Source organism: Delphinus delphis, chromosome 7 (assembly GCF_949987515.2).
Source record: "Delphinus delphis chromosome 7, mDelDel1.2, whole genome shotgun sequence".
In the NCBI taxonomy this organism is placed as follows: domain Eukaryota; kingdom Metazoa; phylum Chordata; class Mammalia; order Artiodactyla; family Delphinidae; genus Delphinus; species Delphinus delphis.
Genome location: NC_082689.1, coordinates 29574134 through 29587882, shown reverse-complemented (window position 1 = coordinate 29587882; position 13749 = coordinate 29574134). Strand labels below are relative to the sequence as shown.

At 41.3% G+C, this 13749-nt stretch overlaps 1 protein-coding gene across 2 annotated transcripts in view; it reads left to right on the top strand.

Annotated features, from left to right (window-relative positions):
- The window catches only part of ADAM23 (ADAM metallopeptidase domain 23), a 163687-nt gene that overhangs the window by 80729 nt on the left and 69209 nt on the right, over positions 1-13749 (top strand). For both annotated transcript variants that reach the window (XM_060016230.1, XM_060016229.1), the window contains exon 3: positions 5758-5821. In XM_060016230.1, the coding sequence (XP_059872213.1) occupies positions 5758-5821 (64 nt within the window). The remainder of the gene's footprint in view (positions 1-5757; positions 5822-13749) is intronic.

The following is a 13749-nucleotide window of genomic DNA, read 5'->3' as shown; positions in this document are numbered from 1 at the left end:
TAATATATTTGAGTGTTCTTCACTGTATTATGGTGCATGGGCCATCACTTATGAGTCCCTACACATTGAAGTACTGCAACCTCTTATGTGGTTTAGGAGCTCATTAAATTCCTGTCGTGACCCTCAAAGAAGCGTACATCTCTACAAGCTGCCTGTGCTAGGAGTAGTCTCCACCTCCAGCTCTGTTCCTATGAAATATGCCCACATTCCCCAGCCCTTGCCTACCATGCCATCTTTGTTTGACTTAACACCAAGACTCAATTCAACCTATAATTACTTTCACCCACTTAATGTATCATTTCTACTCTCTTAAATCTCAACCTCTCCATGTCTACAATCTTTGAACACAGCTTTAAAACTCTTATTTTATTGTCTACACTCAAAGGAGTGTATATTTCCTAGCTGAAATAACTTTTGGCATACAAATTATTTTAGGTGGGATGAGTCTAACTTTTTCTTAAGACTTGAGAGAAGTGGTGGTTGAAGAATCATCTTACTTTTTAAGTCTGTTGTGTTCAAAAAGGAAAGAAGGGCTTCCCTGGTGGCGCAGTGGTTGGGAGTCTGCATTCCGATACGGGGGACACGGGTTCGTGCCCCGGTCCGGGAGGATCCCACATGCCGCAGAGCGGCTGGGCCCGTGGGCCATGGCCGCTGAGCCTGCGCGTCCGGAGCCTGTGCTCCACGGCGGGGGAGGCCGCGGCAGTGGGGGGCCCGTGTGCCGCAAAGGAAAAAAAAAAAAAAAAAAGAGGAAAGCAATGTAAGGACAGTAGGATAATAGTAAAGTTACAAGCTTCTGCTTGTATGAATGTACTGGTTTAAATTCTGTGTCTCTCCTCATTACAACTTAGAGTAATTATTTAATGAATTAAAATAGTTATGTGTATAAAAGGAAAAATGTGAAGCTTCTAGTGGGAAGAGGGGGCAGGCGTGGTCCAACGCTGTCATCCTTGCTTTCCCATGAAGTTGAGAATCTCCATAGTGCTCAGCATTTTCTGTCACTAAATGAATGAATGTGTTACCAAGCCAGATCCTTGGACTCTTTAATCAACAGAAATTGGTAAGAGGGCAGATGACCACATCTTGTGGTCCAATGTTTGCCATTCCTAGTAGTCTTCCTTAGAGCCCAAGGCCCTGTTCTCTATGTCATCTCATTCTGAACAATTTAATTTGCTTGATTAACCCACTCACAGACTGCCATGACCAGGATTGTCCAAAAGAAGGAATATAGTTCTTTCTTTAAAGTAAGGGATTCAAGTTATCGTCCAAAAAACTAGAAGTCATTCACTCTTCTTGGTTAATGACTTTTCCAGGCACTAGGGATTCTTGATAAGTTACTTTTCCAATTACTCAGATCCTTGGCTTTTCCATAATGAGCCTCCTTGGTGGAATGTAAGCTATAAACTTTTGGAGTTTTGACCACCTGACTATTCATGTACCTTCTTCCACTAGACACATAAATCTCAAACTCAAGGACTACAACAAATATTTGTATAGGCAAAACTTCTCTCTTTGTGTGATTTTCCAATGCCTAGATCTTATAGAAGTCCTCTTTGTATATTTGCTGATGATTCTGAAATTCTTTGAACATAAATTTCTAAAACTTTTTTTGTGATAGATGCTGGAATTAGAAACATTTAGACCATGTTTTAATAGTAAAGATGAAATCTGAGAATTAACACTGTAATATTTTGTCTCTTACCCACATTATGGTCTAATGCCATTTGAGTGGCTTTCCTAGGAAGCTCTTCTCCAGTCAAGATGTAGGAACCTAGGCTGCATTCACCTTGTAGCTATGCCATCTAGGGCATGTGGCTTCCAGGGCATGTGACTGCCAGGGTTCCAGGGAAGAGAGAGCTTGGATAATCAAGCATGGATTTTAATGGTCAAACCGGAAGAATAGATATTACTTCCCCCCATATCTCATGAGCCAAAATTCAATCTCTTGACCCCAACCTAACTGCTCTGAAAGCTGTGAAATATAGTCTTACTGTTCTAGGAAGGGGAAGATGAAATGGGATTTGGTGGACACTCAGCATTATTTCTGCCACAGTCCCCTTCATTGATCTGACTCTTGGCTCATTTGCCATGTCTTAATAGTCTTGCCATTCTCCTGCTCTTGGAGTTCAGCATCATTAAGGTGCTTATACTTGTTCTTCGTTTGCTGAGTAAAATCACATTGTCTAGTTCAAGTTCTTTTCACTACCTTTGTGATGCAGATTCACCAGGAAGGCGGTGAGCAAGAAGGTTCCGTAACGATAATCAAAAGAGAATTTTCTTATTCCAATTCTTCCACTCTCTTTCACCTTGCTTTGAACTTCCATCCTACATTTATCTCCTTACCTCCCAAGGCCACCTCTCTGTCACCAGATAACCTGCATGAGACGGACTGTAGTAGCTGGCGTGTATAGCTTTTCTGTAACTTAAATGACTAGAAAAAGGATGTTTATTTCAGAACTTAGAGTGTTCAGAAATTCCTTTTCATCAGTCCTCCCAAGTCATCAGACAACTCAGAACCAAACACCCAACTGGCCGATCAAGAAAGTACAATGACTATTTATACTCAGGACCATAATTGCTAAATAGATCAGTATTGGCATGTTAGAACATTGTATTTTCAACAGGAAGTTCTACTAGGGAAACTACAGAGAGCAGACGTGGAGGAAGGGCCTTGGAGAACATCTGCAGGCGGAGATTGCCAGACAACTCATCTTCAGGCCTACAGAGATACAGATGACCTGTTCCTTTTCTGCAGGGGGGAGCTGGAGACACACCACCACACGATTAGCTATTCAGTTCTTCCTTTCTAGTGTTACTTGCCCCTCACTGAAAAGTCTCATTTCAAAATTACATTAAGACTTTTGTAATTAGATTACATTTCAGTTGACATTAATTCACTTTCAGGAAGATTACAAATAATATTCTAGAATGAGATGGTGAATCTCATACATTTGTACTGATTTGCTTAGTTTCAGTTTCAGAGAGTTGCATTCTTCATCCCCACTTCCCAGCACATGGTATGGGCCTGGCGTATAGTGGATGTTGGTAGATGTTTGCTCACTCAGCAAATGTTGATTAAGCATCTGCTATGCACTAGGCGTTATGCCAGGTGCTGGGGACACTGTGATAAGTGAAAGAAACAGTTTTAAGGGAAGAATGGTCAGACAGGAGGGAAGGATTGTGCAAATGGGGATGCGGTGCTATTTATAGGAGGTGGGAGAGTAGAGTGTCTCTGTGAAAGGGAGGATATGGTCTTATGTCTATCTCTGTCTGTCCTAGAAAAGTAGCTATTTTTCTTCTTTAAGATTCTCAGGGCTTCCCTGGTGGCGCAGTGGTTAAGAATCCGCCTGCCAATGCAGGGAACACGGGTTCGAGCCCTGGTCCGGGAAGATCCCACATACCGCGGAGCAACTAAGCCCGTGCGCCACAACTACTGAGCCTGTGCTCTAGAGCCCGCGAGCCACAACTACTGAAGCCCGCGCACCACAACTACTGAAGCCCAGGTGCCTAGAGCCCGTGCTCCGCAACAAGAGAAACCACTGCAATGAGAAGCCTGCGCACCGCAACGAAGATTAGGCCCCGCTCACCGCAACTAGAGAAAGCCCGCGTGCAGCAATGAAGACCCAACACAGCCAAAAATAAATAAAATAAAATAAATAAGTTAAAAAAAAAAGCTTCTCAAATGCGGGAGATATTAGAAATAGGTACGTCCATGGTGGGGAAAAGGCCCTTGAAAAGATAGAAATACGATAATTTAAGTGACCTTTATCCGTTTGGTAGTTAATGGTTAGAATATTTTTATCTGCTTTTGTAATTACAAACAAAAGTAGGGGTCTAAAATACCTTGTTTTCAACTGTTAGACATGCTCCAGTGATGGTGTGGTTGAGAATTTTGAAAATAATGAATGACCTGTAGAGAGAGGTAATTAAAATACAGTTAGTGCTACCTCTGTGCCTCTTGGTGTTGCGGAAAGATTCCTCAGAGAAATGCTGCCAACAACAACCCTGTTTATGTACATTCGCAGTGCTGACTTCATTAACTAGAGCTGAAAGAATTTTCTGTATCTTCTCAGGTGTTCTCAAGTATAGAGAGCTAAGAACTCTCATTATTTTTACGATTATTGAGATTTTGAAAAGGGAATGAGTAGACGTACCATAATTAGTTTCAAATGTAGAATCATCAGTAGACACACGTTTGATTAGTCATTTCAGTAGGAAAACCTGTCCAAGGTACAAGCACCTGCTTTATTTCCATGTTGTAAAGGTTGTCCTTCTGCTCACACAGGAAACAGGCTGGACCAGGCACACACGTGGCTCCCAGTTATTCTGTTGACTGGGTCCAAGCCTCCTCCAGCCCTCCGCACTGGGTCATTTTAGAACCACATCAGGTGCAGTTCTCAAAATGATGTGAAATCATTGGGTCCTCCATCCTTCTGTTAAAGAAGCAGTGTCAAGTTTTCCTAATAAGAAAACCTACTACTCGACAGAATTATACAAAATAGAATGTCAGAGCAAGAGGGACCTGAGGCATCGTCTGCTCCAACCTTTTTGCAGAAGAGGAAATCTAGGCCTAAATGCAGGGCACACATCACATCCAGCTCATCGTAGAACCTACTGTTGTTCTTCAGTTACCATTAGGGTTAAATGGGTTCTACCTTTATAGTCCTTAGAACAGTGGCTGGGATGTAGTAAGTGTTCAGCCCATGTGAGTGATCTCTTATAATCGTTATTTCTAGTGGCAGAGCCCAAACAGGAACCCAGATGCCCTAACAATCCAGAGCTGCCTCGGAGGCACATATTCTTATTTCCCACATTGTATAGGGAGAAATGGGTTGGGAGAAGCTGAGTTAAAAATAGTGACGGCCGCAGTGCCCGTTACTGGGCACATCCTCAGCGCTGAGTTCTCATGTGGATGCTTTCATTTAATCCTCTTGGTGTGTATGAGATTCAGACTCTTTGTTGTCTCCATGTGACTCACGTAAAGGCTGAGTTGGGTAACTTGCCCATGGTCACACTACTAACAAGGAACTGGGCTAGGTTTTAAACCCCACTCCGACTTCACAGTCTATATTCTTAACTGTTAGTCTTTATTCCAGGAGTTAGCAAACTATGGCCCGTGGGCCAAATCCAGCATTCCTGTTTTTGTACAGACCTCAAGCTAAGAAAGGTTTTTACACTTTCAGATGGTTGAAAAAAATTAAAGAAGAAAAATTTCCTGACTGGTGAAAATTATGTGAAATTCAGATTTCAGTGTCCCTAAATGAGGTGTTGTTGGAACACAACCATACTGCCTGTGGCTACTTAGGTGATAATACAGCAGAGTTGAGTAGTTGTTATAAAGACCCTGTGGCTTGAAAAGCCTAAAATATTTTCTATCTGGTCTTTTCTCTGTACTCTTCCTCAACGATTGTTTTGAGATTCCAACTGTTTAGAGCGTAACTGTGGGATTTATATAGAGCCTGTCTTCTCCTGTTACCTGCCTTTTTGTTTGTTCCATATTAACATATCAATCAAATGATGAATGTGTGTATAAAAGGAGTTCATCTTTAAATTATTTGTATTTCATCTTTTTTAACAGACGGAGGAATGCTTTGTTGCTGGATAACATTTGAGACTCTTGATGATAACCTGTTCTGTCCTTACTGCGGACTGGAGTGCTTTGCGGTGTACAAGGCTCTCACATCCATTTATTGAGCTGGTTATTTTTAAACCTCCAAGTGTCTTAGATGTGGAAATCACTGTATTTTCTTTCCTTTGTAGTGGTTTGCTGTCTTCTGATTATGTGGAGATTCACTATGAAAATGGGAAACCACAGTACTCTAAGGTATGGTCAATAGCACATGGACATCCTGTAGTATAAATATACTTAATCATAGAACTGTTCATTGCACACTTCATTGTTTTGTTGTCTATCTCACTAAAATCCTCTGGCCTCTTATACAAGGCTATTATTTTTAAATTTAAAATAAATTTAGGAGAAATTGATTAAAATTTACAAATGTTTGAGATAACGTTAGAGACTCCAGCCAATAAAGAAATGATCGTTGTTTTGGTTATACATACAGTATCTTATGTAAGTGAACGGTATCAAGAGCTCTCCAGTTCCATGGCAGCACTAGGCTCATGGGCAGAGAAATTGAATGATCAGACTGGGTGGGCTGTTAGAGTGACTGTTTAGTCCAAGGGACCTTGGTACCCATGAAGGGCAGATGACAGATGGGGAAAGGAAGATGTCGGGAACATTCTCCCTCTCAATCTTCACAACAATTCTCTGAGGTGGGTATTATTATTTCTGTTGCTCAAAGGAAGAAATTGAAGTGGAACGAGGACACATAAGCCTTCTCAGGGCCACCAAGCATTGTAATATAAATGCAGTGGGGTGCTTGATTTCTTTCATTTGGAGGTTAACTGTTCTCTTCCTGGAAGATCGATAAGGAAAAGTGGGTTTAGATTAAAACAAGAGAGAGAGATTACCTGTATGTAAGGAACACAGTTGCTCTCCACCAGTCAGGGTGAAAATCCCTGGAATGGCTGCATCCAGGGACTCTGATTTGTAAGAAGGCCACAGAGTGCCGTTGAGCCTAAGCAGCGTCCATGGGTGCCATGGGAATGGGACACAAACAGGGAAACAAACAAGGGGGGAAACATTACTGGGTTGTTTCCTGGATTGCTAATGAGCACTGGCACAGAAGTGGACCTTTCATGTGTGGGTTTGTTGGGTTGTACAGTCTGGTAACCTGGGCTTGTCAGTCTGATAACCTCTTAACAAGTATTTATAGGTGGTATGAACTGAGATTGCTGCCATGAGGGGTCATGGCATTTCTCCGGATTTATAACTGTCCAACTAACAGTTGGGACATTTGTAGTTTGATGTGCATTCCAAACCTTTGAATTTTATGCCCTAGATTAAGAACTTCCATCTATTATTCTTACTAGTCTGTCAGTTCTCGCCTTAGGCTGCATCTGGGGGGTTGTTGAATCTCCTTAAAAGTTAATGCTGTGGAAAGTGAACAGAAATGCTAAATCAAGCACGGGAACAGTGCTGCCTGGCATTTGTACGAAACAAAGCTTCTGTCAGCTGTGCCAGTGCTGTGAGCACTGCAGATGCTGAATCATGAGTCTGGAGAAGAGAAGATTGCCTGAGACCTTTACAGACTCAGCAAATGAACCACCTTTGCAGGCTGCGGTAACCTGATCCAAACTTCTCACAAGAAGGTTTTTTTTTTTTTTTTTAAAGAAATGAAATAGCTAATTGGCCTTCAGAGGTCATTTGAGGTCCCAAATGGAGGCCTTATCATGAATAAGACACATCAGATCTTGCATCAGTTGTAACTAAAACTTAAAACAAAGGGTATTTTAACTCTGACAAAAGAGGTGTTCATTGCAGTTTGTTTTTGTATTCATTGCTTTTTTCTTATTTATGACCCATTTTCTCCAAACAGTTTATATACCCAAACTTACTTGCTTTATATGTAATGAATGAATGGTAACAGTCTGTTTTTTATGTGTATGTATCTATATAAACACTCTAAAACCTGAGATGATATGGTACACATTATCTTGTGGGGGAATTTTTTAACCTAACAATATTATAAACATTTTAGCATTCATTAAAAATTCTTCTAAACTTTTATTTTTAAAAAGTGTATCATATTGTTTCCAATTCATTTGCTATAATTTGTTTAATCCCATAATGATAGACATTTAGATTGCTTCTACTCTTTCACTGTACAAATAACTTTAAGGAAAGGCCTTCCAGATACATTTTGAACACTTCTTTAATAATTGATTAAGGATTAATTTTGAGAATAGAATTTTCTGGGTTAAAGAGTTGGTATAGGGCTTCCCTGGTGGCTCAGTGGTTGAGAGTCCGCCTGCCGATGCAAGAGATGCGGGTTCGTGCACCGGTCCGGGAGGATCCCGCATGCCGCGGAGCGGCTGGGCCCGTGAGCCATGGCCGCAGAGCCTGCGCGTCCGGAGCCTGTGCGCCGCAACGGGAGAGGCCACAACAGTAAGAGGCCCGTGTACCGAAAAACAAACAAACAAACAAACAAACAAAAAAAAGAGTTGGTATATTTTTAAGGCTTTTGCTACATATTGAGAGGTTTTTTTTCTGAAAGTTTGTATAAATTCATGCTTCTACTACCATTACATACACATTTTTAAAAACATGTTTTTAAACTTCACATTGCCTTCCATGTTGTTTAAGAAAATCTTTGTATCAAGTACCAGAAAAGAAAATCAGTATGTAAGAATGGCTAGATTAAATAAACCTGTTTTTACACCCGTGCAACCTTTCTTCCGAAGATCTCAAACTATTTAGACAAAAGTACATGTGCGTGCACACACACACACACACACACACACACACACACACACCATTATTCACATGAGTAGGGAGGAACAGAATCACTAATAGGCTACTTGGCTTTGAAGTGAAATCTGAATGTGGATGTTTAAAATATTCTGGGAATTAGAGTCGAACAAAATGATGAACCACACTTAGGAGGAACCTGTCTAGGTCTTCCTATATCACAGCTATGAAGCCCCTACCTAGTTCCCACTTCTAGTTAAGAAGAGGCTAAAGTCTTAGGCTTTTACTTTTATTGGATGAAAGTGGGCTAAATGGGCTTCTTTCCTTGTGAAGCAAATATAGGAACTGGAGAGATCAGCAGATTAGGTAGGCAGTATAGAATAGGTGCCAGGTATTAGTAAACGCACATGGAAGAACTTTCCTTGTGCACCAACAGAGCGATAGCTTTTTTTTTTTGCGGTATGCCCCCCCGCCACCCCGACTACTGTGGCCTCTCCCGCCGCGGAGCACAGGTTCCGGACGCGCAGGCCCAGCGGCCACGGCCCATAGGCCCAGCCGCTCCGCGGCACGCGGGATCCTCCCGGACCAGGGCACGAACCCGCGTCCCCCGCATCGGCAGGCGGACTCCCAACCACTGCGCCACCAGGGAAGCCCAAGCGATAGCTTTTGTTAGAGTTCCTAACACAGTGCTTTGCACACAGTATGTGACAAAACAACTTTGTTGATTTGTTGGTCAACTTTGTTGATGAAACTATTAAAAATAAGTTAATTTTTAGTGTGTCAGTTCTTCTAAAGGAGTTAGGCATCAGTATGATGGTATAATAGTTATTTTCAAATTTAATATATTTCTATTAAATCCCTTTTAGGTGAACCATTAACTTTAAATGCCTACTAATACTTTGGTTTCTCTTCTTATGAAAAGAACTGCCACCTGGCCAACAGTGTAAGACTGAATAGATAGATACAGTACTTCTGTCCCTACTTCCCTTTATTACTCTTCATCCTTATTAAGGGGTGAGGAAATCGTCCTTTCCTAGCTCTATTTTCTCACCCTGGCTTCTTCCTGTCCCCTTGCTCCCTCTTGCCCAGGGAAAGAAGAGCGACTTAACTGGTGGGAAGGAGCTGGGCACGGCTACATAGTCCTTTCCTCCCTTTTTTGGGTGAGATCCACCTCCCTACAGGAAGGGCACATTTTCTCTCCTTGTTCTCAGTTGTGCAGTGGCAGCCCTTGTGGGTGTGGGTGGGTTGGGGGAGGGTGTTGGTTATCCCATGTTTGTCTGTGCCTTGGTGGGTAAGTCTGGCTAACTTAGGCGGCAGCATTAGTAGGCCCACTGGATTCTCAGCTGATCCTCTCCTCCAATGTAGCAACACTAAAATTGAAGGTGATATTTTGATCCCTATTTCACCTGTGTCACTCTCTCATTTGATTTTAAACTTGGATGGGTACCACTTCACACCCTCTAGTATGGCTACAACCAAAACCATGGACAATAGCAAGTGCAGACAAGGATCTGGAGAACTGGAGCCCTCATATACTGTGGATGGGAATGGAAAATGGTGGATCTGCTCTGGAAAATAGTTCGGCAGGTCCTCAAGAATTTAAGCATAGAATTATCTTGTGACCCAGCAATTCTACATCTCGGTATATATCCAAGTGAATTGAAAATGTTATGTCCAAGAAAAAATTTGTACATGGATGTTTATAGCAGTGTTATTCATAATAGCCAAAAAATGGAAACAAACCGAATGTCCATCAGTTGGTGAATAAATAAACAGAATGTGGTATATTATTCAGCTATAAAAAGGAATGAAGTACTGATTGATACATGCTACAACATGAATGAATCTTATAAATATTACGCTAAATGAAAGAAATTAGTTCCAAAGGACCACATATTTTGTGGTTCCATTTATTTGAAATGTCCAGAGTAGGGAAATTCATAGAGACTGAAAGTACATTAGTGGTTGCCAGGGGCTGGGGGAGGTTAGGGAGGTATAAGGAGGAATGGGGAATGACTGCTAATGGGCAAAGGATTTCCTTTTGAGGTAATGAAAATATCCTGGAATTAGAAAGTGGTGATTGTTACACGACCCTGTTTTAATATACTAAAAACCACTGAATTATACTCTATAAAAGAGCATCTCAAAATAAAAAACTTCTCAAGTAGGTAATGGGAGTTTATTTACCCACTGTCTCAACAAACATAAATCCTCTGGTCCTTTCAGATCGGTCTTGTCACTTAGGCTCATGAAGAAGCCATTCTTATTTATCTATTAAACAGATATTGATTTCACTCCCTCTGATCTAGTCGCTGATCTAGGAGCTGGATGTGCATTAGTGAACCAAGCGGACAAAAATCCCTGTCCTTGTGGGTTCTATATTCTATTCTCGCCTTTGTTCTTTTGTGCTTTTAATCACGTCGCCCTCCTGGAATGTTTTTTATGCTTTCCTTATCAAATCGTTACCATGGTTCAGCTCAAGCTCACTTCGTCCATGAAGGCTTCTTGGCAGGGACTGTTGTCAGAGGGAATGGGCTTCTGTGGGCAAGGCTCCTGACTGGGAGGCTAAAAAAATTCCCCAGGAAATCAAGAGAGCAGACCACACTGGCTCCTCACAAAGCTATTTTAAATTTGAATAGTGTGATTTGTGTGAACTATTAAAAATGTATGTAGCATTAAAATATATATAGTACAGCCAAACTTCTCATACCTGAACATGTTTTTCCCCTTGAGTTTAATGAAGGTAAATAATTAAACAGGTGTTGAGTTCTTAAGTTGTCCAATTCTCTGAAATGTTTTTTGTATCCTTTTTCTGTAGTATTCAAATTCAGGTACATGTGTCCCATTATCGATTTTTTTTTTTTTTTTGCGGTACGCGGGCCTCTCCCTGCTGTGGCCTCTCCCGTTGCGGAGCACAGGCTCCGGACGCGCAGGCTCAGCGGCCATGGCTCACGGGCCCAGCCGCTCCGCAGTATGTGGGATCTTCCCGGACCGGGACACGAACTTTAAAAATTTATTTTTAGCTGTGCTAGGTCTTTGTTGATGCACGTGGGCTTTCTCTAGTTGTGCTGAGCTGGGGCTACTCTTCGTTGCAGTGCACAGACTTCTCATTACAGTGGCTTCTCTTATTGTGGAACGCGGGCTCTAGGCACGTGGGCTTCAGTAGTTGTGGCACATGGGTTCAGTAGTTGTGGCTCGCGGGCTCTCGAGCACAGGCTCAGTAGTTGTGGTGCACGGGCTTAGTTGCTCCGCGGCATGTGGGCTCTTCCTGGACCAGGGCTTGAACCCATGTCCCCTGCATTGGCAGGTGGATTCTTAACCACTGTGCCACCAAGGAAGCCCATAGATTTTTAAAAACATTTCTTTTTTTGCAAGCAGCCCAATGATTTATTAAATAGATTGATATATCATGCTGGTTGACAAGTTTGAAGTATTTAAAAATATGCATATAGAATAATCACTTGAGTATAGTGTCAGAGTTTTTAATTACCATATTCAGAAGCTGGAATATCATAATATACACATTTGTGAGATGTGGCCTGTGGAGTTTCTTTTCAAATGTTTATCCAGATGTACAGGAGTTGATTGAAAACATCAGTGCCTGGTCACCATGAATGCCCAGGTTTATGAGGGTTTCTTAAGCAATGAAGATAATAAGAATTGGCTGATTGAACTTTACTGAAGCAGATGAGATAATTAAACAGACACAAAGGTGGGACAATTTTAAAATAAATTATATTGAAACGATAGATTCTGTTTCCAATAGGTTCTATTTAAAATGAGTAAAATCAAAGGGGAAGGTGGAGGAATATGGGGTTAAAATATACACAGTACTATATATAAAATAGATAACCAACAAGGACCTACTGTATTATAGCACAAGGAACTATACTCAATATCTTGTAATAACCTATAATGTAAAAGAATCTAAAAAAGAATATAGATAGATAAACTGAATCACTTTGCTGTATACCTGAAACTAACACAACATTGTAAGTCAACTATATTCCAATTTTAAAAGAAGAACAAAAAAAAGTGAAAAAAATAAAGTGAGTAGAATCAAATCATTTCTGTCATTCAGTCAATAATACCAGGGAGCCAAATCTTTTTTTCCCTCACGAAGTTATCACTAGACTCACAGAGCTGTTACTCATCTGATTAGGAAATGTGTTAAAGGGTGCACACGACTTCGGTGTTTCATTACTTGCGGGAGTTGCCTGATGGTTTCCAATGGGGTTGTTTGAGCATTACCTGGCTTGTGGGATCTTATGTGGAAGTGGTGGGCTGAGAAAGTTGGGGAGCACACTTGCTAGGATTTTTAAGTTCCTTTGACTACCCAGTAATCTTCATTTATTAGATGTTCCATTTTTGTTGACTATAAGTAACTGACTGACAGTTTTTAATCTGAAAACGCTGATGCCCATGGAGGCACACGTAGACTTGTGTCATGTGCTGAGTGAGCCCTTTGTGGTTCTCCTGTCTGCCGTTTGCCTAGTCACAGATCTGTGATCCGCTCATAAGTGGTGATCTCGAAGGGTCTGGCCAGCACTCTTGAACTGTCTGAGGCCTTCCTGATTGGAGAAAGAAACACTGGAGCCTGAAGTTGTGGGATGTAGTTTGGCTTTTTGCTGTCTTTGGCAGAGCCTTTTAGCACTTTGTGAGTGTCTTCCTCTTTGTGCATAGAGATAGCAGTTACAGTGAGACAGTGAGTGTTCCAGATAGCTAGCTCCTTGGGTGGAGACACCCCCAGAGCTGACTACTCAGTGTCTTCGTTAACGAGGCCCTCTGCAAGGGGCCCTTCTGCAGTGACCCGCTCCTGTCATCCTGATATCCAAGAGGGAATACGTCTTCTTAACGGGGATTTATTTAATATGAAATACCCGAAGATGTTACTTTGTAGTGGTGTTAACAAAATGCTGCATAATCCGGAGAGTTGCCAAACAGTATTTTTCTGGTAATGCTTTCTCAAACACTTGGTATAAATTTAGCAATAAGAAACTCAGAAAATCCTCTAATGCTACTAATACTAACACTAAATTAGAACTGCCAAATTGCTTATAGTGCTTAATATAATCCCACAATTTAGATACTAAAGCTTTCTTATGATAAACATCAGGGATTGGATGTTACCACAAATATCATTTAAAGTCGAGAAAATATGGTGATCCACAACCAGATATACAGTGAACCAAACAGTTCCCTTCAGATAATATTCTGCCTTAACTCAAACAGGTACCAATGACCTTTATACTGAGAGAGCATCAACCTTCAGCAAGTGAATGAAACTGAAATCTAGGAAAGGACTTGGAAATATTTTCTGGGGGGAAAAAGATTGTTTGTAGGAAAATCTAAAAAACAGAGCTCTTCTTAGAAAGGCCAAATAAATATGACAGTGTTTGCTGTGTACTTCTAACAATCTCCTGACCTAAGATAGCCTT